Here is a 22,278-nt window from a genome sequence, read left to right on the forward strand (position 1 = left end):
GGGAGACAATCTAGATATTTTGGCTTCACTCTTCAGGAGCTGTCCATTTTGATATTAACACACAAAACTGTGTTAATAAGTAGAGGCCCCGGGGCCCGCTGACCATCACAGAGCCACCATTGTTCTCCGGGGAAAATCAGCGATTCAGCTCAAAGTTAAGACACAAACACAGCACAGTGTGGCTCTGGTATTCAAATATGGATGTGAGAAAAGTTCACGCTGTGCTGCTGCCTTCAAAGGCCTTTCTTCCAACACGGCTGAGCCAGGCCAAGATTTGCAATATTAATAATCAATATTGACGGGAATAGTCTGAGTAGATCATAGACAAGTTTCACTGATTGATCTTAACACAAAATCAAAAAACAGACAAATTAGACGCCTATAGATTGAATAGGGACATGAAAACAGACTTAAATCAAAAGACTCTCTGGGCACTAGGTATATGAACATATAATATATTGTCAAAATGTCCAAACCCCACAACTATTTAGTTCACTACAACATAAGAAGAGGAACATTGACAAATCCTCACACTGGAGAAGGTGGAACCATCAAATAGTTTTGCTTAAAAATGGACATCACCTTTCATCGACTACCAGAGTAGTTTCAGATTATGTTAATCCATCAAATATCTCACGTGTCATGGTGACCAGATCAGAAAATGTAATAAAATATACTATTACAGGATAATTTGGATATGAGGCAGGTAATAAAATCCTCTTTCAAATGAATGCCTGACTCACTGAGCTGTGAGGGTAAATATGGATCAATATTTTAAAAGGTAACACATTTAACTTGCTTTTAGCAGTAAATCAGTCAAACCTATAGTGAATTATGTCATATCAGCGAATGCAATTAATAAATATTGGAATATTTATTTGTATGAGCAGGGCAAAAGTCACATCAGACTAAATCCAGTGGAAACGTAAAAGCATCAGAAACTAACTAATGAGAGGAGGCGTTCACTTCTGCTCCAGTTACTGATATTTTTTGCTTTCATTCTCTCAGTCGCTATAAAAGAAGAGAGGGTGCAGGAGAAAATGGAGACATCAGAAACTGCCTGAAAGGTCACACATGCTTCTGGGTGTGTCTCTATGTGTGTGTGTGTGTGTGTGTGTGTGTGTGTGTGTGTGTGTGTGTGTGTGTGTGTGTGTGTGTGTGTGTGTACTGTACAAGATCAATAACAGCCTGCGGTGGTTTACAAGGGGGCTGGTTAAACACGGCACCTTGTGATCATGGGTGTGCAGTGACACACAAACACAGGCCGACGCACACACACACACACACACACACACACACACACACGACCTTACCAGGCATTTTTGAAGGTCCCAACGTGCGGAGAATAGAGAAGCGCTTGCAAGAATGCAGCGTGCACACGTGTACACACACACACACACACACGCACAAACGCTGGAGATGAGGCATTGAATTATGCAGATCCGCCCACATCTCCCTCTCTCTGAGCCTGGGGAGTGACTTTGCTTCCAAACGGGGACGCTAGTGACAAACTACATCAGACTGACCAAAAACAGCCTGTCCACACAGACACAAGTACAACAACCAAGGACTGACAACAACAGACACACACTGACACTGCCTGGGTTGTCGACAGGTCCGCAGGAAGTGTTAAGTCTCTCTTTTCATTACCTACTGCATAGCCGAGGCCTCAGCAGTAATTAACTGCTGTGTAATGTAGCTTTTAAAGCCCCGTTCACATGGGACCCGTATTATCTGGGGTCCTTTTAAGATTTTAATAACCACAGAGGTCGCCTGTGCGCTTAATCCTGTGTGAATCTGCCACGTCGGTAATCTGCAGAGTAAAAATCCCACCGCAAGTTAGCTGAAATTCAGAGGTCATCTGATAACGCTCGTCCCACGTGAACGTGAGACTTCTGTAAAATGGGTCGTACTATTTTATCACCAGGATTTTTTGGGGGGGGGGGGGGGGGGGGTTCACTTTTACTTCCTTCTGGTTATTGAATTATAAATGAGCTCTGAGCGCTTGTCAGGTGCAAGTTATGGTGACTCACGTTGTAGACACTCGCTACATGTTGAGAGGAAGAGGAAGCACATTCAAATCAATTAGTCTGTAAATTTGAATGAAACACAAAGTCTGCTTCTGAAAAACAATCTCAAAGGTGAAGTACTCGCTTCACATCATATCTCATGATCCTGGTGCCATATTACTTTATCATTCAGGTCTTTTGTCCAAAGTAAACTCTTAACTGTAAATGTTCACACATACAAATGAAAGCAACAGCAACATTTCAGGGACAATCATGCAAACTCAGTCTGCTGAAGACCATGTGATTCAGCTGAAAGCCCCGACAGAAGCAGAGAGCTGGACCTGCGAGTTCAGACTGTGTTGTCAACTGTGGCTTGTAAGGTCAAGAATAAACTGTCAAGTTCAAAAACCTCTGGCTGCAACTTTTATTAAACTAATAATGATCACAGCATCTCAAAAATCCAAGGTGACAATCGTCAAAACCCAACGACATTCAATTTGATATCATACAAGACGCAGAAATGCAGCAAAAGCACAGAACTCAAAAGCTGTAACCAGTGAAGTTTTGGTATTTATTGCTTGAAAAAGTTGCTTTTCAGTAACAGATAGTTAATGAAACAATGAAAAGCACCAATAAGAAATAATAAGTTGATTTGAAATGAGGCAGTTTGGTCATCTGCTGTTTTTAAAGGCTGCTTCTCATAACCATCCCATTTATTATTGATTGGAGCTGACAACTAGTTTCTTGATTATGCTTTTGGTGATCTACGTAAATCATGATATTCATTTGAAGTGAGGTGACGTTCATCTAAATATCTAATAAAATGTGATAGCATCAAGTCAGTAATATCTGCCAAACATCTTCCATGACTAAAGTACAGATCTTCTGAAGGTCCACTTCAGCTCGGCGCTGCCTCCTCAGACAAACAGCTGACACTCCCCTGAAGAGTATAGCTGCCGGTGATACCAGACGCTGACGGGCTGCCGATGGCTGCCATGGTGACCACCTCAGCTGGGTGTCATGTTTCCATGGCGCTGGTCGGCTTCTCGGGTGTCAGGTGGACGAACAAAAGAAAAGGAGGAAGCGAAATATGCTGCTGCAGCTAAACTAGCATGCAAGTGTAACAAATACCCCCAAGACGGAGATATTCATCTTGATAAGAAACATATTTCAAAAATGATTATCCCACATGACCATGAAAGTAAGAGCAAACTTCAAATCACAGATATGAATCAACACTGATACGGGGCAACATTTGTAACTGTATCTTAGGGTCAGAAGAAAACGCCTCCTCGTCCACCTCACTTGAGATCCACCAGGAACTTTCATCTACCTCCTCGGCCCTTATGGATTTTTGGGGCCAATGCTGGTATTGATATGAGGGAGTTGATATTTTTTAAAACTTGGCAATGATTCCTAAGGTGTCGTTATCCGCGATGACAAAGAAATACAATTGAGGCATGCTTTACACTTTACAGATTAACCACCAACTTTATTATAAATAAGGTAAATTAGATAAATACAAATTAAATGCAATAAAACAATCTAAACTAAAAATAGAGCAGATCCTCGTGTTAGATAGCAGGACGCAGCAAATGTTTGGCAGTTTTGCTTAATAAAGAGCTTAAACTATTAACAGGATGGGATTATCAAGGTCACACGGCACAGATGTTGCCTGCAAATGAGTTTTCTGTCAATTGACTAATCTGGTCTTGACTCAGACTCGGGGAGGACGAGTTCTGAGCTACAGGAAGTCTAAATGAACAAGAACCGCTGAACTTTCTGGCAACAGGCACAAGTCTTTGGCTGAATGCTGATGACTGCAGCTCTGCATGAATAGAACTTATGAACGTCACGAACTCTAGAAATTATTTTAACAACTTTCCTTCATAAACTGTGAACACTAGTGCCTTATATAAACACGTTCAGTTCGCCTGCGGGGCGTGAAAATCTTCGACCTCATCAAATTCACTTAATTGTTTGACCTTTAAACGTGACTTAAATCAGAAAATAGCCAAAGCAGAGGCTTCACATTTCCTTCAAACTGGCATTAAAACCTTTGAAACGTCTTGATGAAACTTGCAGATATCCTGAAACTGATGCAACTGATGCCACAAGAATCCAAATTAGCACATGACATCATCTCGCCTCAACCAACGAAAAAAAAAAGCCAGCTCCAAGAAGGAGAGGAAACCCTGGTTTGAGCTTAATTTCCACATGCGCAGGATTAAGTGAACCAGAACATCCCAGTAGTCTGTCAGAAAGGTTTCAAATACTTTCCTCTGGTTGGCTAAATTGCCTGGTATCAACAGTGTTATGTGGTGGATGCTGCCACGGATTGGATGATGTAGATTGTTTGCATCAGGCGCTGCCTCCTTAGGCAAACAACTGACCAGACACAGTAGTTCGGGCTGCAGCCTCTCCCTTAATATGCACACGCGCACAAACGCACACACACACACACACACTCAGGCCACATGCACCAACCTCTGTGCCAGCCTCAAACCACACACACACAAAACAAACCAACACAAACTGAGAAGCAAGTTAGAGACAAAGTTTCTCGCTCTCCGCCCGAACCTTCAACTCCAAGTACACAGACAGAAAGATTGAGACACACATATAAAAAAACTGGGCTTGCATCAGCGCTGCCAGCCCCAGTCACACACCATCACTGTCTTTGTGTGTCTGTCTATGCGAGGGTCTAAGCACTTCTTCAGGAATGGGGTGGACAGCTAAGATCAACAAATATGAGCGGGTGGAGCTGCGAGTGTGTGTGGGGGAAGTCCCCAGGACACTATGATCAAGTATTACTCAATTGTTCTTTCTTTTTATTGCTGTTGATCAGACCCTCCACCAGGCGGGTGGGGTTGAGCAGAGACGGGGTGAGGACAGGGTGCAGCTCAACTGGGGGGGGGGGGGGTCTAATAACAAGCAGCAGATGAGAGGAGTGGAGTTTGGACAAACACAGACCCCTCCTGCTCGAGTCCGTATGAAACTTCAAGTTGCAGAAGCTGCTTCCGTTTGGTCGACCGGCTGCTCATCGCTAACTCAAAAATACGTTGCAAGCTATTCTACCACCGAAGGTATTCGTGCTGCTTCGCTAGCTAACAGATCAACATGAGCTATGTTTTCATTTTACCGGAACGATTTATCTGATTGATAAATCTGCGAGCAGTTTATTTTAACATGCATGTCATGTTCAAGTCTTTTACTTCCAACATATGGAATGGCTATAAACACTTCAACTAAAGCTGCACTGAACGCAGTGAAAACACCACATCTGACATATTATCACCTTATAAATATAATGTGGCAACCATGTAAACAAGCAACATGTCTGGTAGATGAAGCCACGTGACCACCTGATACTTTCAGCTTTGTTTTGGTCTCAACCAGTGAAATCCATGCCCCTTAATTCTGCTGTTTGGTGCTGGGCAGGTAGTGAATACATCACATTACTAGATTTGTATGTACATCTACACCTGCAGTCCACACTACCTAGTTTTTGAATGTCTGAAACCGTGTTTAGGTCCAAAAGCTTTTTTGGATGCTTCCTCATTCCCCATCAGTCACAACTCAACGACCAGGGAGTGAATTTGCTAACAGAGTCAGTGACAGTTTAACCTTAAGAAAATAACATATCATCGTTGTTTGAACTGGACTGAACTGAACTGTGTTGGGCTCATAATGGCCTTTGTAAATAAACGTATTAAACTCTGGATGTTGAGACTGTGGGAGACACACACACCCTCTTTCCTATTCTGTGGTTATTTTTGTTTAAGGAGTTTTATGTGAAGTCAAGTCCAACATGTTTTTTGGTGTTCTTCTCTTTACTCTTCCAAATGTTGTCGTTTTAATACAACACAGAAATCCCCCCCCCCCCCCCACTTTTTCTTCGGAAACCGAACCGTGGATTTTGAGCATCGTTACAGCCTTAATAATCATACACGTTTATCTCTACAAGCAATAACTGTCACAATATACACAATCATTTGATCTATTGTTAAAGTAAAACATAAGTCAGCGCAGCGTTAACAGAGCGTTTCTTGCCATACTAATACTTTCACAGATGGATCACACCCCCGCCAGTGACACTGATCCTTCCAAGACATCTGAGAAACATTTCACGGTCTGATAATTTCCCATGTGGGATTTAAACTCAGTGGTGAGCTGAACGAGCCAGGAGCATAAGCTCATGTTAAGGTGGACACGGTCCAGTTCCATCACACTCCCTTTTTTCTGAGAAGAGTCAAGTTGAACCATCTGCAGTCAGACGTTTGTCGTGCTGATACTTTTCACAGGCCGACAAACCAGGAAACATTTCAACACACACACAAACTCAGCGCCCAAAAAACGTGTGGTCCCTGTCTTATGAGCTACAGAACGTCACTTGTGCGTTGTGTTGTTTATCATAGAGGAGTGTGTGTGGTTGTGAGTATTTGCAAAGGCGGGTTTGTTATGTTGGTTATTGAGTTCAACTAATTCCCAAAAGAGAAAAAGAATCATAGTCTAAAGCAGCTTCTCCAACCCGCCCTCTGAAAGTTACTCCATGGTTCAGTGTCCCAAGCTGCTTCGACACCTGACAACACCATTTGTTTCTGATTTCCTAGTTTCAGCACGTTTATCAATTCATAAAGTGTAGAAATCTGTGTCTGGGTATCCTCTATCGTGGATTTTCCAGTTTCACTGATGCACATTGTTTAAATTCTGAGGGATTGACAGCTGAACCGAACAATCTACTGTTTTTATCTTAGATTGCGACAACACTTAGTTGCTAGAACTTTATTTAACCAGGTAAAAGTTTCACTGAGATTAAAATGTCAAAGGCAAAAGAAAAGGGGGCAAAATCAAGTAATTGCTACAGCAAAGATCTGTCAAACATAAAAAATGTAAAGCAAAAACACAAAGATCCAGATCCTTTAGAAATAACCTAAATTCACCACCAGTAATCAGCTCGGATAGTTTCATAACTTTCTGTACGTTGTTCCAGGAGAAAGGTGCAGTGAGACTGTAACTCAATCCTAACGAGGGGAGGTGTAAACTAAATCTGTAAAACTGTGGCCTCATTGGTTTCCATGTCTGCACATGTATCTACACAGAGAAGGAGGAACCAAAACAAGGTAAAGAAAAAGTAAGAAAATGGCCACAAATATGAGAAATATCAATGTTTATAAAGTGGATTATTACTGCGGCTGCAGCCGTGCTGCCACCTCTCTGACCACATGGAGTTTACTCCCCAATACTCCCAGTGATTGCACAGACCGTTCCTCCATGCTTTCCCTCCTTGTGGGCCACGACTTAGACATTGATCTGCAGCAAAGCACCATGGGAGCTGCTAGCGAGCGGCGCTACGCACTCAGTCATTGGTCCCTGATTGCTGTCTGATCCCTGCAGGGTCAACGTGGGGTTAGCTCCCGAGTGATTGGCCCGCGGGGAGGCGAGCGGGACGTGACTGACAGGTGGGAGAGCATATCAACTGGCGGAGGAGAAATAAAAAGGGGGAGGGGCAAGGCAGAGGGGAGTCGGGGCCTGGCCTCTGAGGGGATTAACGTGGTCTGACAGGCTGGCTGGAACAAACACACACACACATTTATAGATACACACACAACACACACACACACACTGAGCTTTGAGGGCGGGCTGCTCTGCTGAGCACACACAATACACTGCTTGTTTTAGAACAAGAGGAAAAAGAGAACAGATAGATAAGAGAGAGGCCAAATCACAGAAAAGGAATGTGTGTTTGACAGAAGAGAGAGAGAGCAGCACATCATGAACCACAGGTGCTTCCCAACTAACATGCCTCCGCGGAGAGAGAGAGAGAAAACCCCCGCTGTGGCCTTAATGTGAATTCCATAACTCTTCCATGACTTTCCCCAAACGTCCCTCTCCTCTGGTGTCCTCCACCCAAGTTTCACAGAAACCTCTCAAACCGCAACTGAAAAACACACCCGCTCCTCTGAAAATTAACAGCTTGTTAAATTGTCTGACTTTCCCCCCAAAATCTTTCCGGGAGACTCTCTCAAGTTACTCGACCGTCTGCGTCTGGAATTCACTGCTCTAAACTCCGTTCACATTCCACGAATTCCAGCACCGGTAGGAACCCTGAAACCTATGACACATTACCCAATGGGATCCTCAAACACACACACACGCACTAAAACACACACAAACACACACTAAAACCCACTCCCAGATCATGCTGATGTGTTACGGGGGATTGCTTACGGAGGCTTCTTTAAAAGGAGCCTTTTACATATATTGATCAGCCCATCGAGGAAAATTAACTGCCTCAAACGAGGAGCCGGGGTTTCTGCAGGTTTCACTGACGTTGATTTAAGGCCTAAACAAACTGTAAATTAAAGCAACAATCAATTATTTGATAAATCTCAGGACAAACAAATGTGTAAATAAAAAAAAATCGGTGGAACGCACAGTCTCTGGAACTGGGATGAGTTCCAGTTAAAGAAGATTTGGGATTCACCTCACGTCTGTTTTGTTTCCAAATCTTCTCTTGTTTTTTCTACCGTCTGTAAATTCAAAGTAAGTACGGCAGCTTAACACTGGGCTTGATGGCACACGCTGAAAAATGGAAACTACCTATAATTAGTTGTATATTTGCGTCATGATCGTCAGCTCTTGTTGCTGCTGCAGTTTGTAAACTAAAACTACCTTCCTTGGTTTTACACTGCAACTATAATACTCATTTCCCCCCTAAGATATTAACATACAAATGATATATTGTCCAACAAGAAATAATCCCACTGACCAGCCTTTATTCTGTTAATATCATAACTACATTAGATTTCACATATGCAGATATAAACGTATCATAATCAATGTATCGCCCACATTAAGCCTCACTCGCTGCCCAGGAGGCCGAGGCGGGTTTCCCCAACGTGCAGGAAATAGTGGTGATAAATATCGTGGCTGTCCAGGCAGCGTGACCCCATCCTTCCAGTTAACAGGCAGCAGCCAATAGACCGAGGCCAGCTCCATCAATTACACTGTCTGAGGGTTAGACACCGCAATACTACACAAGACGTCGATGAAATTGGATCTAACCATTTACTTTTCATGATTTACCAATTGAACGATACATTTTTGAGTCTATGAAATGTCCAAGTGTCACAAATGACACAGAATTTCTCTATATCAAAAATAAATCGCTGATTCAGCCAATGAATTTAGGTTTCAAGAGGTTCCGTGAAGCCTGATGCTCTACAAAACGTCAGTGGTGAATTTTTGTAAATGAAAGTGAGTGACGGAAAGACACAAACAACTACAGGCTAATTGTGGGTTCAGACAATTATCTGAGATGTCGAAACAAAAAGAATAAATAACGGCCTCAGTCGCTTTCATGCCGTCAAAACTGGAGGAAACTGTCAGAATGAAGTGCACCGCGGCGCTGAGTGAACATGACAACTTACAAGACGGGAGATAAACCACAAAACACTCCGGCACTGATAAACACTGAAGGGTTCTTTCAGGACTGAATATGAACACGAGTGGGCTCTGGTCGGTCGGTGCAATCACGTCCATCCATCTGTTTGTGTATCTAAGTGTTTGTGTGTCATGGAGATGGGTCATAACTCTGCTGGACAGGCTATGAGACCTGCGGTTGTGCCCCTCTTCGTAATGAACCGCTGTGGAGCGATAACTCTCACACATGCACACTAGGGGCACACCCACCGCTTGACCATGAAATGTGACGTGTGACACACATTTACGGCTTCATCTGGTGGGGCTGATAGGCAGACCCCCCCGGCAGACCCCCCGGCAGACGATCACAGCAACAGAGACGACAAAGGTGGACACGGACTCTCAGACACATGCAGACAAATGATCTCAGGCAGTTTTCACACCTGAAAGTCTGAACCAAGGTTCATTTGATCTGGTTAGTTTGAGTTTCACATTGTAATTTAGGGATCACACAGAAGAATTTTGTATAATCATTTGTAGACAGCAGTGCGTCACATGTCGGTGCGTTGTCAGTTTTTTGCGGGGTACTAGTCTTTCTGTTTCAATGGAGAACCCATTTCTTTGCCACTATGATATTATTATGGTATTACAACCAGCATCACCTACTCAACACTAGTTTGTATGCGTCAAATGAACGTCCTCATTGTTCAGACATTAAATCACTAGAGGTGAAGACTGCAGCAATCCAGCTTCTTCCTCTTCTGTTTAATGCAGTCTCAACTTCCTGTGAACAAACGCCCAGGTAGTGAAAACATAACCTCCTCGGTGGAGGTAAATATAAAAGTTTGAAATCTTAAATGAAACTGGACAAAGTCACATCAGTACTAATGATATGAGCTTCACACCAGCTTTGTGTGTGTGTGTTTACATTCGTCCAGAGCTGATAAGGCTCCTTTCCATTAACATTCTCACACAGGGAAGTTAATCCTGCACCTTCTCACTAGTTATCAGTCATTCCAGATATTTGACTTCATGCTAAAAACAAACTCTACCAGCGAACCAGGACACGTAAAAGGAAAGAAACAAAGCAGCAGCCGACTTATCTCAATCTCGACAGAGCCACACTTGAAGAGGTAAGTGTTGGACCCTATTTACACTCAGTCACAAATAGTAACTCAGGAGGTGGTTGGAGGTGCGTTCAGGCCAGATGTTGAAAAAGGTGTTAATGCATCTGTCTGTCCAAGACACATGCTCAAGCTTTACTCGCCCCAAGTGGAATTACATCAGCACCCCTGAGGACAAGGTATAGGTAATGGATGGATGTTTGATTGTGCAATAAAAGATTCTACAAATTTAGCCTTCAGCTGAGTCACCGCAACCACCTGCGACTCCGAGTGCAGCAAACGCAGCAGGTTAATGAGTCGTGTTCTCCTCAGGTCCGGAGCGGCGCCACAATTAAGTCAAACCGACTGATCATGGCCTTTTCAACCTGTATTAACAATACTGTCAATCACAACTATCTGACTACTGCACACTAAATCAGAGACACACACACTTATTTTGCAAAACTGTCAACTACCCCTGTGTGTGTGTGTGAAGGAGTGGCCTCTTTGCTGGGCTCCTGTACCCATCACAGCTACAGCGTTACCATGGGGACGCAGCCAGTGGCCACACGACACGATGGAGGAAAGACAGTAAAGGGGGGGGGGGGTAACAGCCGGTGAACACACAGACAGACAATGCAATCAGAGAGTAATGCACAGAGCTGTCAGGTACTGTTTGTGTGTGTGTCTGTGTTTGTGTGTGTCTGTCCTCTTCGTATTGTAGTTGTGGCTGAGGCCAGCAGATCGGTTAACCAGGCCTCCACCGTGCTGCCGCCAAACACGCTGCGACTGTCACCCGCTGCTGCGAGCAGGTAAACACCAGACTGACACAGGCCTTTAAAGCCAAATGCAAGCCAGACGCCAATCTTAATCCCTCTGTGGTGACACGGTTGTTTCTTTTTTGCACACACTTTGCTGCACACACTTTGCTGCACACACTTTGTTTGACCTCTAATGCCGGTCAAACACACCTGCCGTTCACACCTAACCGACACAAGGTTTCATGTTATTAGGAGCCTCTAAGTAAGTTTTCCTTAAAATCATTGATTTGTGATTCTGACACTGTTGGAAATCTGAACGAAGTATAAGATCTTTATGGGCTTATCCACGTGAAGCACAAAATAAAACCTCCCGACACCACTACCCTACATCAGTACTGGCGTCAGTGGCAAAAAAAAACAAAACAACTAAGATGAACCCTAGCATCTGGAAATAACTGGTAAAATAAAATAAAATCTGATCGTCATTCCACCTCGACCACAGGAAACCCAATATCTCGCCACAACACACACTTCCTGCACAGTTTCCTGCTTCCTTTGTGGCAGGGAAAGGAGGGAGTGGTCGCTGATGTCACGGCGAGTCTGCTGAAATGCTGGTTTCACATCCTATGGGAAAGAAGGTGGATAATGAGCTTCCCGCCTCGTGAATATAATTCACCTCAGACTTGAAAATAACTGGTTTTCTTAATTTGTTCGTTAGTTAGTATTGACTTGAGGATTTTTGTGATTCTAATTGTCCGTTAACGACACAGTTCTTCATCTTATTACGTTGCTCAACAAATCCCTAAACCTGGAAGTTGTCCATTAATCTAAGGGCAAAGTGTTATGTGAGCCTCCTCCACACACAGCTGTGTTTCTGCTTTGTACAATTTGCAGCACCTGCAACGCACTCTGTAGAGGACTTTTAATTTGAAATGACAGATACAGGAAGCAGAGTCGCGTGGAAACACACGGCTGAGGTGAAACAGAGACAGACGGGAAGAGGAGAAAAAATAAAGAAAGTTAGACGTAAGTAATTAAGATTAAGTTAGATTGATTTCTACTGGGCACACACACAAACCAGGTGCCCAGACTGAGCACTAGGCATACTGGGAAACATCCCAGTGGGTCATTGCATTGAAACATTGGAGCCCCCCTCGGCTGCTGAAATAAATCCTTGCAGAAACACTGCCTAGTAAACTTGTTGTTCAGCTCAGTCATTCACTCCATCACGTGACTGTCACAGCAAACTGCAATTACAGGAGACGCTAGGTGGCTGTCAGAGATCTTATTATGTCATCGGCTGGTTTCAGAAAGAAAAGTCCAAGACTGTAAGCAAGCTGAAGTTAGAAGCATTTAAAATAAAATAACAACTCCAGGAAACACCAGAGCAAAGTAAGAAAAAAACCCAAGTATGTATATAGTGTCTTTACCCTGTTACTGGAAATACAACTTTGTAATATTTAAGCCATCTATTTATTTAAAAATACAGTAGTAGAGAACTAATACCTCAATCTCCTGCAGACACTGTGCTATTGGATTCTTCAAGTCTGTCGTTAGAAACTCAAAAGCAATTAAGCCTCATTGTGAATGAAAGAACAATCACAAACGTGATGCACAACACACCCTGCTACCATTCTTCAGATTACTGACATTGTTGTCTGGTGAGGTGAGCTGGTCTGGAAGTTCTCGAGCAAAACCCATCAAGAACTGGACGAACAAAAACAGAAAAAAAAAAACACTTTTCCACTTCTAAACCGTAAGCCTCTTTTGAGTCGGTCGGAGAAAGAAAAGGGAACAAAATCCCTGAGGTCAGCACTCAGGACGAGTGGAGGAGCTTTAAAACGTGCCCGCGTCACGCAAATAAAAAAAAGGTGCAGTTCAACAGATTTGTCTTTGCCTCACTTCCATTCAAAGCCTGATATTAAGATACAACCTGATTTATCAGCATCAGCTCTAATCTGAGGGAGAACTCACCAACATCCTCATGTAATCACAGCTTCTAAAGGCCCCTGCAGAGGAGAACGTCAAACCTGCCTGATTAACACCATCACATGTAATCACCGGCTTAAACAGTACCACCTGATAATTGCCACAGCCGCTTCCTACGGCATAATTGTATTGCTAGATACATAGAGCCTGAGTGCACGGTGACAAACGGCTGCTGAGTTCACTTGTAAGATGATACGCATCATCTACTCTCTATCATCTTCCACTGTCTCTTGTATACAAGGTCTACTTGTCCTGCAAAATGTGTGTCAGTATGTACAGTGAATGTTTTAGATATGCACCTTCAGTACTTTGTTTACGAGTCGTCTTGCTTCACAGCCTGTACCAAAGCTTGTAAATAAAAAGCCCAGCGCGTGTAATTAGGTATCAAGACATTATTTATTAATTTTAAATGGTTCCAAATGTGTAAAAAACAAGATTTCTGTTTTTAAATCCTGCCCCTCACATCCTGAATTATTGCTACTGTGTGTGTTTATGTGTCACAAGTTATATTTAGCACAATTCTGACAACAACTTCTTCCGTATGCGCAGCTTTCCAAAGCACAGGGAGCTGCTGGATGTCAGCTGTCAACACTCCGACTCTGATGCACATAGAAACCCTGTGTTTTGAGAGGGATTCCTGCGGATGCTGCGGAGCCGACTGTGCTAACAACCCCTAAGAGCAGTGAGCCTCTCCTCACAGGAAGGAATACGTCATTTTTGGGGACACGTAGCAGGTTTTAAATACTGTCATATCGTGAGAGATGAAGAAATTAAACCAGACTACTGAAGGCAACAATCTATGTATATATTAAAACTAACCAACAATATCTATGTCCAGTCTTTTCTTTGTGTTCATGTTCACTTTTTAATTCCAGGCAGTGTGAACCTAGAGAATAAATACAAAACTGAAGCAAAGTAAACTTTCCCACAATCTTTTTATCCAAGTAAAACAAACCGCTGTGCATCTATTGTTCTGTGAATTTCAATCGCAGTGTTTATTGAATTCTACAAAAAAAAAAAAAAGGATAAGTTCCACGTCTGTGCCTGCTGTGAATCCCCACGTGACACAAGTACCTATTATGTTATAATGAGCAGCACAATAAGTCCCACAGCAGGACTTGTTCAGTTGGGGTTGCAAGATTAAAAAGTTGGAGAACCTTTGCTCCAGACTAATAAGCCATCCATGGCTAATCTAATCACACGAATGATCGCCCCTCTCACAGTGGAAGTTTTCGTCTGAAATTATACATTTGAACAACCATCAGATATGTCGAACCTGTGGCGGCAAATCAATTCTGACGTCAGCGTCAATCACAGATGATACTGTAAATTTAAAGGCACAGTATATTTCAGTCAGAGCCCCGATCGGGAGCAGTCTAGACAGTGTGAAGGACACTTGTGCAGCCTGGAGGGGGCGGGGGGGGGCTCTACCAGCTGACATATGGGGAGGGTGTGGCGTGGCAAAGGGAAGACCATGCATCTGCTTACATTTAATCATGTTCAACTGGACTAAACTCTGAACCGTCCTCCTCCTCCGCACGAGCGAGGCACTGCTCCTTGTACAGTGAGGGACTCGGAGGGAACGGCTGCAGTGGGTTAATCATTCCTCTCAGAATGAAAGGTTGTGTGTGCACTTCCCCACCCAGGCCAACGGCTTCAATCCTGATAAATTAATCGGCTCAAGAAGAGGAGTGGGGGACCCTGTGGCCCCCCCCCCACCCCATGCACCCCCCTCTCCTCCAAGAAGAGATGGGGGGGGGGGGTGGGCTGCCCACCGAAAAAGAAAGAACACAATCACAGTCCAGAGCTGTGAATCAGAACTACTTATCCAGGAGACGCACCAGTTAAAAAAGGTGCAGGTTCAGATGTTGATGAACTCGTTTAGGGACTGGAACCCATCACCAGGCTCCTGCTCTCTGGATCGAGTCTCTCTGCTTGGTGCCCCTCGTGTGTATGTGTAGTAAACAGCTCGAGTCCCAGGCTGATCGCAGCCCTGCTCCCTCAACACGTCGCAGGGTCAGATCATCGCAGCTCGCCTGCTCGTTTCCAGGACAATGCAGGACGACGTGACGTGTGGGTGGGGGGGGGGCAGGTTGCACGTTCTGCACCGGCTGCACGGGGACTGTTTTTTGGGGGGGGCTTGGCATCCTCCGCGTCCCCCCCCCCCCACCCCCCGATGGAAGCATTCACCTCCAGCTTGTTGCTAATACTTTAAGCTTTTATCTATTTGCCCTGCGTATCAAACAGCCTCGGCGTGCTCCCGGGTTTCGTCAGCCATTGCAGTTCGAGCCCCGCTGCACACACACACACACACAGCTAACACGGGCAGAGCCACCGTTTAACTTTCTCCTTTAAAAACACGAATAGACAGTGTTTTCAGGCATTAGTGGCCCCCGGCGGCCCCTCGTACACACGGCTAGTGTTGGCTCCACAGGTAAATGCACTTGCCTCCTAGCTAGCTGGCTGGCTGGCCCCCCCCGATACGTGCCGTTCCCCTCGTCAACTGGAGACAACGCACCAGACTCCCATTCGGAAATCAGGTGGTTTCGGTGTCACCTCTCGTTTCCCACACGTACACACTCGTGGAAACACAATCCAACATGCCGAATAGAAACCAGTAGCATCCTTTTCACATTCGGCGATGTTTATTATCCTGTGAAGGGTCAACACTGGGGATTATTCCTGTTTTTAGCTAAAAGCACAGCTGTGGGCGGTAGCTAGCAGCTAGCTACGTTTGTGTGAAGTGTTTGTCAAATAAAGATGAATTTATTCAGAGTAAATTGTGCAAATCAGTGGACACCTTCCGGTTTGTGACAAAACACAAAATGTTATCTTAATGTACAGATAGATGTTTAATGAGTGTGTGCTCCGACGGAGTAAATCACCAGATTTCTCAATGGAGTCTGGCGTTCGTTCTCTCCAGGCACGTACCGGGACCCACCACCGAGCAAACCACGCTGCCCGCAACAGCTTCCCGCAGATTTCAAACCCCGGGCGTCAACCAGCCGCGGTTTTTTCGGTTCTCCACCCCCCCCCGCCGCCCCCACTACCACCTTCCCCGCAGGAGAGGGCCCGCAGGTCCGCGGCCTCTCCTGGCGGCCCGGGCCGGGCTCCTACCTCTGTGGGGCGGCTGATCTCGAACAGGTCGAGCCGGTTGGCGTTCCAGTGGTTGATGATGTCGGCCAGTTTCCTCCTCTCCTCCTCCCTGCTCCCCGTCATGGTGGACAGCGTTGGAGGCCCCGTGCGTCCGTGTGTGTGTGTGTGTGCCGGTCGCCGGATGGAAAAAATAAAAAACCCCACGTCCCCGTAGCGATAGTCCAACAACCGGAGGAAGAGAAGCGGCGCCGCGGACACCGAGAGCCGTGTGGTCACCGGGACTCTGCGCGCTCCCTGTCTCTCTCTCACTGCTCCAGGATCCGCGCTCCCGCCGCCGCCGCTCTGCGCGCTCCCGGCAAGCACTCTGGACGCCGCCGTGTGCACGCGCAGCAACTGTTAACCGTTTGAGGGTTCACGAGATGGAAGCTGCAGCTCAGTGTGAAGAGTTAATACTGCTTATTTTTAATTAAACTTAACTTTAAGGATCATTTTTATTTAAACTTAACTCTACTGCTCGTGTTCGACTACGTGTTTGAACTGTGTTGATGTTCAATCAGCCAAGAAACAGAGAAAATGACAAGATAACAACAGTAAACAGTTGCAGAAATCCCAGTGGGCTATGTTGAGGCCTCGAGCTAATTACATTAAAAATGAAAACATTTACAGAAATATAAAATACAAAGTTGACATGCAGAAAATGATATGACTACATCTGAGCGACAACATAATAATAATAACAACAACAACAACAACAATAATAATCATCATAATCATCATCAACATTACTCGTCTGACGGTTTCAGAGCCAATAAACGTGATGGATGCTGCAGCAGCTTCACTCAACACACTGACTGTAAAGAGTTAATACTGAGAGGGATTACGTCAGTGTATGTTAATTAAAGCCCTTTTTTTATTTAAGCCTATTTCTACTGCTCCTGTTCAACTACACATTTGAATATTAATCATGTCTAATAAACCAATAACATAATTTGTTTTATACTTTTAATACATAGAAATGACAAGATAAAAAATAACATTTTGGGGAGGCAGAAAGGCCTCTGCCTGAAAATCTAATTAAATATCAAAAATTTCACAAAATAGAAAATACAAAGTCAACATGCAGACAGCCAAAAATAATAAAGCAATAGTAATAACACAAAGCATTAAATAAATAAAACATACATCTCTCACAGTTGTTCACAAATCAGAAATGTGAATATTTCAAACACTGCCAGAGGAGCATTGTTTGTTTTCTCCTAATCCAGCCCAGGCCCCCAAGGTGCTGAATGCCACACAATGCTGCCAAGAACCTCTGTCCAACAACACACACACACACACACACACACACACACACACACACACACACACACACACACTCACACACACACACTAATTCAGACACACATCTTATAGGAGGGACAGAGTTTTTGTCTGCAGTCTGAACTTTCTTTCTATCGACACACTCGACATAACAATCAGCAAAAGCTCATTTCCTTTCCATCTGTGTGTGTTGGTGTCTGTGTGTGTTGTAGTGTGTGTTTTTCAGTGTGTGTGTGTGTGTGACGGAGTTCTCAGTTATGTAAAAAACACCTCTTTATTAACACACGGCCGTCAGGGACGCTGAGAGGTCACCAGATATCAGGCAGATACTTGCGAAGTGTCAGGAATACAGCAGTGTTCACATGTATAAAAATAGAGCAGTGAGTGCCCCCCCCCCCCCCCCCCCCCCCCCCCCCCCCAGACGCGGTGTCTAACAGTAGCTCCGGCTTCCTATAAACACATTCGTCACTGTGCCTGAATTTGTGGGTGTTGTTGTCTAATGGATGAGTGTCGCACTGACCTCATGTGTGAGTAATGGATGAAAAAAGGCCTCTTCTATCAGAACAGCTGATCTCACACCACACAGTGGGTGGTAGAAAAAAAAAAGTAAACAACATGAAATATTATTAATCCATCTGTATTTGTATTTGTGTATTAATGTGATTAGAAATATTCGTCTCATGCGACAGACGCTTGTTGTTTAATTGAATTTCTTTTGAAAATAAATTTGAGACAATGACGACGTCGACATGGACACAAATAATCTGACTTTGGATCTTATTCAGACATTATTTGGATTATGATGTTTACATGAGTTGCTCAAAGAGTGTTCCATTCAGATTTCAGATTATTATCTGATGTCAGTAATTTCCCCGATAGATAAATAAGATGTAAGCAGACATGAAGATTATTGATAAACGTGTCACAGGGGTTATTGTTTAATGCTATTATATTTGCTGCTATATCGTTTTATTTGATGAGTTTAAAAGGCTTTAAATGGCTTTAAATTGTCTTGTCGTTATTTGAATTTGGGGAGAATCCATCGTGTGAGTTGTTGCTGAACTTGTTTAAGAAGCAGAAGTGAGAAACCACAACAGGAAACCAACTTTACCAGATAACCCTGCCACTTCCTGTATCTGCGACACTATCACTGCTTCTGTCTGACACGCACACACACGCACACACACACACACACACACACACACACACACACACACACACACACACACTGATTTACCAGTTTAAACATAATTTATTCCCTGGACAACGCCAGTAACAGGAGGAGTCAGTTGATCCATCAGCTTCTGATAAAACGCCCCTGACATCGCATGTTTTCACAAACACTCAGAGATGAGTGTTAGAAGCTGGTTTCATCTCCTCATCCTCCCAAATACTTATCACGTATTTTGTCTCCTGCTCCGACCACAACAAAGAGCTCTTATCTGTTGGCTTTTCAAAAAATAGCCATGAAAACCCTTCTTATCTCACTTACTGTAACAGTCTCATGCAGATTGTTAAATCTGTTCAAAGCACGCAAAGTTAGATTGAAGCTGATGCAAACAAATTCTAAAGACTATACACTTGATAAGAGACACTTGAACAGACAGTTCAGCACAGACTCACAGCGGAATCACAAGGACAGTGTGTGTGTGTGTGTGTGTGTGTGTGTGTGTGTGTGTGTGTGTGTGTGTGTGTGTGTGTGTGTGTGTGTGTGTGTGTCACATAATCACAGGCCTTAGTTTTACAAGCAAACTTACATGAAACAAAACATTCAGTTCGAAAAAAGAGGGAACTGCTGCTGTGGAGAGGACAAACCAAACGAGGAAGTTTTGTTTGGTGGAGAATGTTTAGAGAGGAAAATGATTTGTTCTATAGAACAGAACAGAACAGGATAAAATAGAACAGAATACAATACAATACAATAGAACAGAATAGATTAGAATAGAATAAAAAAGCCTTTATTGTCATCGTATTGGACAAAAATACTTGGAATTTGAGAGTGCTACTCCTGTTTGGTGCGTAAAAGTTAAATGAAAGTTAAAAAGAACATGATATCACCCAGTTAAAACAACATGATGCAACATATCATTGACTGTTATCAACTTAAAAATCATGCAGCTGTAGAGGACACGCTGTTTGAGCTTGACTTTTGACCTTTCACCTTTGACCAACATCTTCAAAAGTTGACCATCTAAAGATTTCTCTCCACGTAATGTACCCAACAAGTTTGGAGAAATTACGTACATGCATTGTTGAGTTATTTTGTACAAACAGACAAGAGAAAACACAATACCCTGGTTCTGCCTATTACGGCTCACAGAGTAATTATCTATACTATTTTCAGTCTGTATGAAATTCTAATAGTCAACTATGATAGTATTTCATGAATTTCGAATGAGAGACTTTTTATTTTAATGTTTTTATTTCATTTTATCGAGACATGACCTCTTTTTATTTCATCATCTTCACCAACAGTGTGAGGCCACTCCCCTTCATTCAACATCACGTGTGCGTCTAACGGGTGTTAAATCTGTGGCTCGTCAGGGTGAGAACTCGTCTTTTTCACCCGTCACACTCTGCTGTGGAGCCACTTTTAGAAAGACAGCTCGGTTCGGTGAGAGAAATCCATACAGACAGAGACCTGACGTGCAGGAGGTGAATGAGCACATGCGGTGGGTGTGCCAGATACTAAAAAAGGACGGATCGAGATGGAGAAGAGGCAGAGGAGAGATATAAAAAGCTCCATAAAAAAAAGATAGAGACCTCAGGAAACGAAGGAGGCAGCGGGGGTGGAGGAGTGAAGGGCTTACGCGGAGGGGGGAGACCCAATGTGACCTTAGATGGCATTTTTTGTGAAACGTCTTTTTTGCGATGATCGAGTGCACATTGGACCTGAAGCTCTAGGTCAGCACCTGCTCTCTGCCTGTGCACCAACTGTTCATCTCAAGCGCTGAAGCACAGATTGTTCCCCTGATTTCAGACTAAAACGTCTCTTTATCAGACCTTCCATAGCCGCCACGACTTAATCTTTATCCCCCTGACTCCTGAGGGAAGTGAGAATATCTCCGAGCGGGAGAGATTTAAATAAAATGAGCCCCCGGACTTTGATCCGCACACGACACTTCTCAGACTGATAAGAACCACGTCAGACTTTAACGTCGCGAGAGACTCAGATAGTCGCTGCGCAGGGAGAGACGAGGGTGTGAACTGATCCCAAATCAGCTTTTCTTCTTTGAGACACTTGTGAAATCCTAAACTGGCCTGAAGTTTTTTATATACGTAAGTACTTTGTACATCTAAGTTCGTTAAAAAACATAGTTTCTCTCCTACTTTCAGTGGAACCAGATTTCTTCTTTCTCAACGAAGGGGAAAAGGAATTGAATTTGAAAAAGTGCATTTAAATCAACTTATACCAACATAACTTTAAAAACTAAGTAGAGCACAAACCTCTGCCAAGGCCCAATGGTCTCCTTAAAGTCAATAAAGCTGCACCCGATTGTACACACTCATAGTTATCAGTTACAGAAATGTGTTTGATTTCTTACATCAACATGCATGAATTATATTATATATTATAAACTCGCAATGTTAAAAACAATCCTGGATCCGCCCCATGATCCACATCACCACCAAAATTTAATTGATTCTTCCCTGACTCATACCGACTCCTTCCCCCAAGTCTCGTAATAATCCGTCCAGCAGTTTTTGCAAAATCTTGCTAGGTCCTGATCGTCAAGTCACTATTTCTTTGGTGCGATGTATCAAATTCAGGCAAAACCCATTTAATATACAGGGTATATAATTTGGCCACATCCCCTGCATATATTTTATTACAATGCAAGTTGCTCAGGATATAATAAGGTAAATCATAGATGATTAGCGTGACAGTTACCACAGATGCTTCACACCTCTCCTCAGATCAGCCTCCAAAAAAAACACCTCCAAACCTCTAAATGTCCCGTGTTATCTGCATGTGAAGGGACAGACAGCTTCTTTCTGCACGGCCCCGTGATTCAGTGCCTTATCAGGCTGCACACCTTTCTTTCTGTTTCCTGCTCTGTTCCCACCATCTGTTGCTCCTGTTCCAGGAGAAACACGTCTTTCTTCCAGTGCAACAGGAAACATCTGCTCCAGTGTGAAGCGTGAAACATCCAGGATACAGACGAGGAGATTGAGTGTATGAGGGTGTGAACCAATGACTGTGAGCGCTGAGAACAATTTGATTTGAATAATCAAACTCATAGTCGGGTACAGACGGCAAATTATGTCTCAAAACCTCCTTTTACTTTAGGTCGTTAACTCTCTGCCTCCTCCGTGTTAGTGGAGGGGACATGGAACAAACTAAAAAGTCAAAGTATGAGTCAAATAAAACTTCCTGTCATTTTGCATTGTTCTTATCACACTGATGTTTGTTCACGTCTCCAGTAAGTTGGGTTTTAATTAGTTATCTGCTGATATAAAAAGGTCTTGATTGACGACCGAGAGTGACTCACGATTGGTTCATCTCTAACGGCGTCTTTGGCACAAGATGGCAGCGTTTGTATCGGAGATATTCTGGCTTCATTTCTGGATAGC

At 43.7% G+C, this 22,278-nt stretch overlaps 1 protein-coding gene across 3 annotated transcripts in view; it reads right to left on the bottom strand.

The window, feature by feature from the left end:
• Nucleotides 1-16,695, bottom strand: part of afdna (afadin, adherens junction formation factor a) — a 73,617-nt gene extending 56,922 nt beyond the window's left edge. For 2 of the 3 annotated variants that reach the window (XM_034579379.1, XM_034579381.1), the window contains exon 1: nucleotides 16,405-16,694. In XM_034579379.1, the coding sequence (XP_034435270.1) occupies nucleotides 16,405-16,506 (102 nt within the window). In that variant the 5' untranslated portion in view covers nucleotides 16,507-16,694. Of the gene's footprint in view, nucleotides 1-16,404 lie in introns of all 3 variants that reach the window. The other variant, XM_034579380.1, reaches the window with a different exon arrangement.
• Nucleotides 16,696-22,278: the final 5,583 nt, after the last annotated feature.

The sequence above is a fragment of the Hippoglossus hippoglossus genome, chromosome 24 (genome assembly GCF_009819705.1).
Source record: "Hippoglossus hippoglossus isolate fHipHip1 chromosome 24, fHipHip1.pri, whole genome shotgun sequence".
NCBI lineage: Eukaryota > Metazoa > Chordata > Actinopteri > Pleuronectiformes > Pleuronectidae > Hippoglossus > Hippoglossus hippoglossus.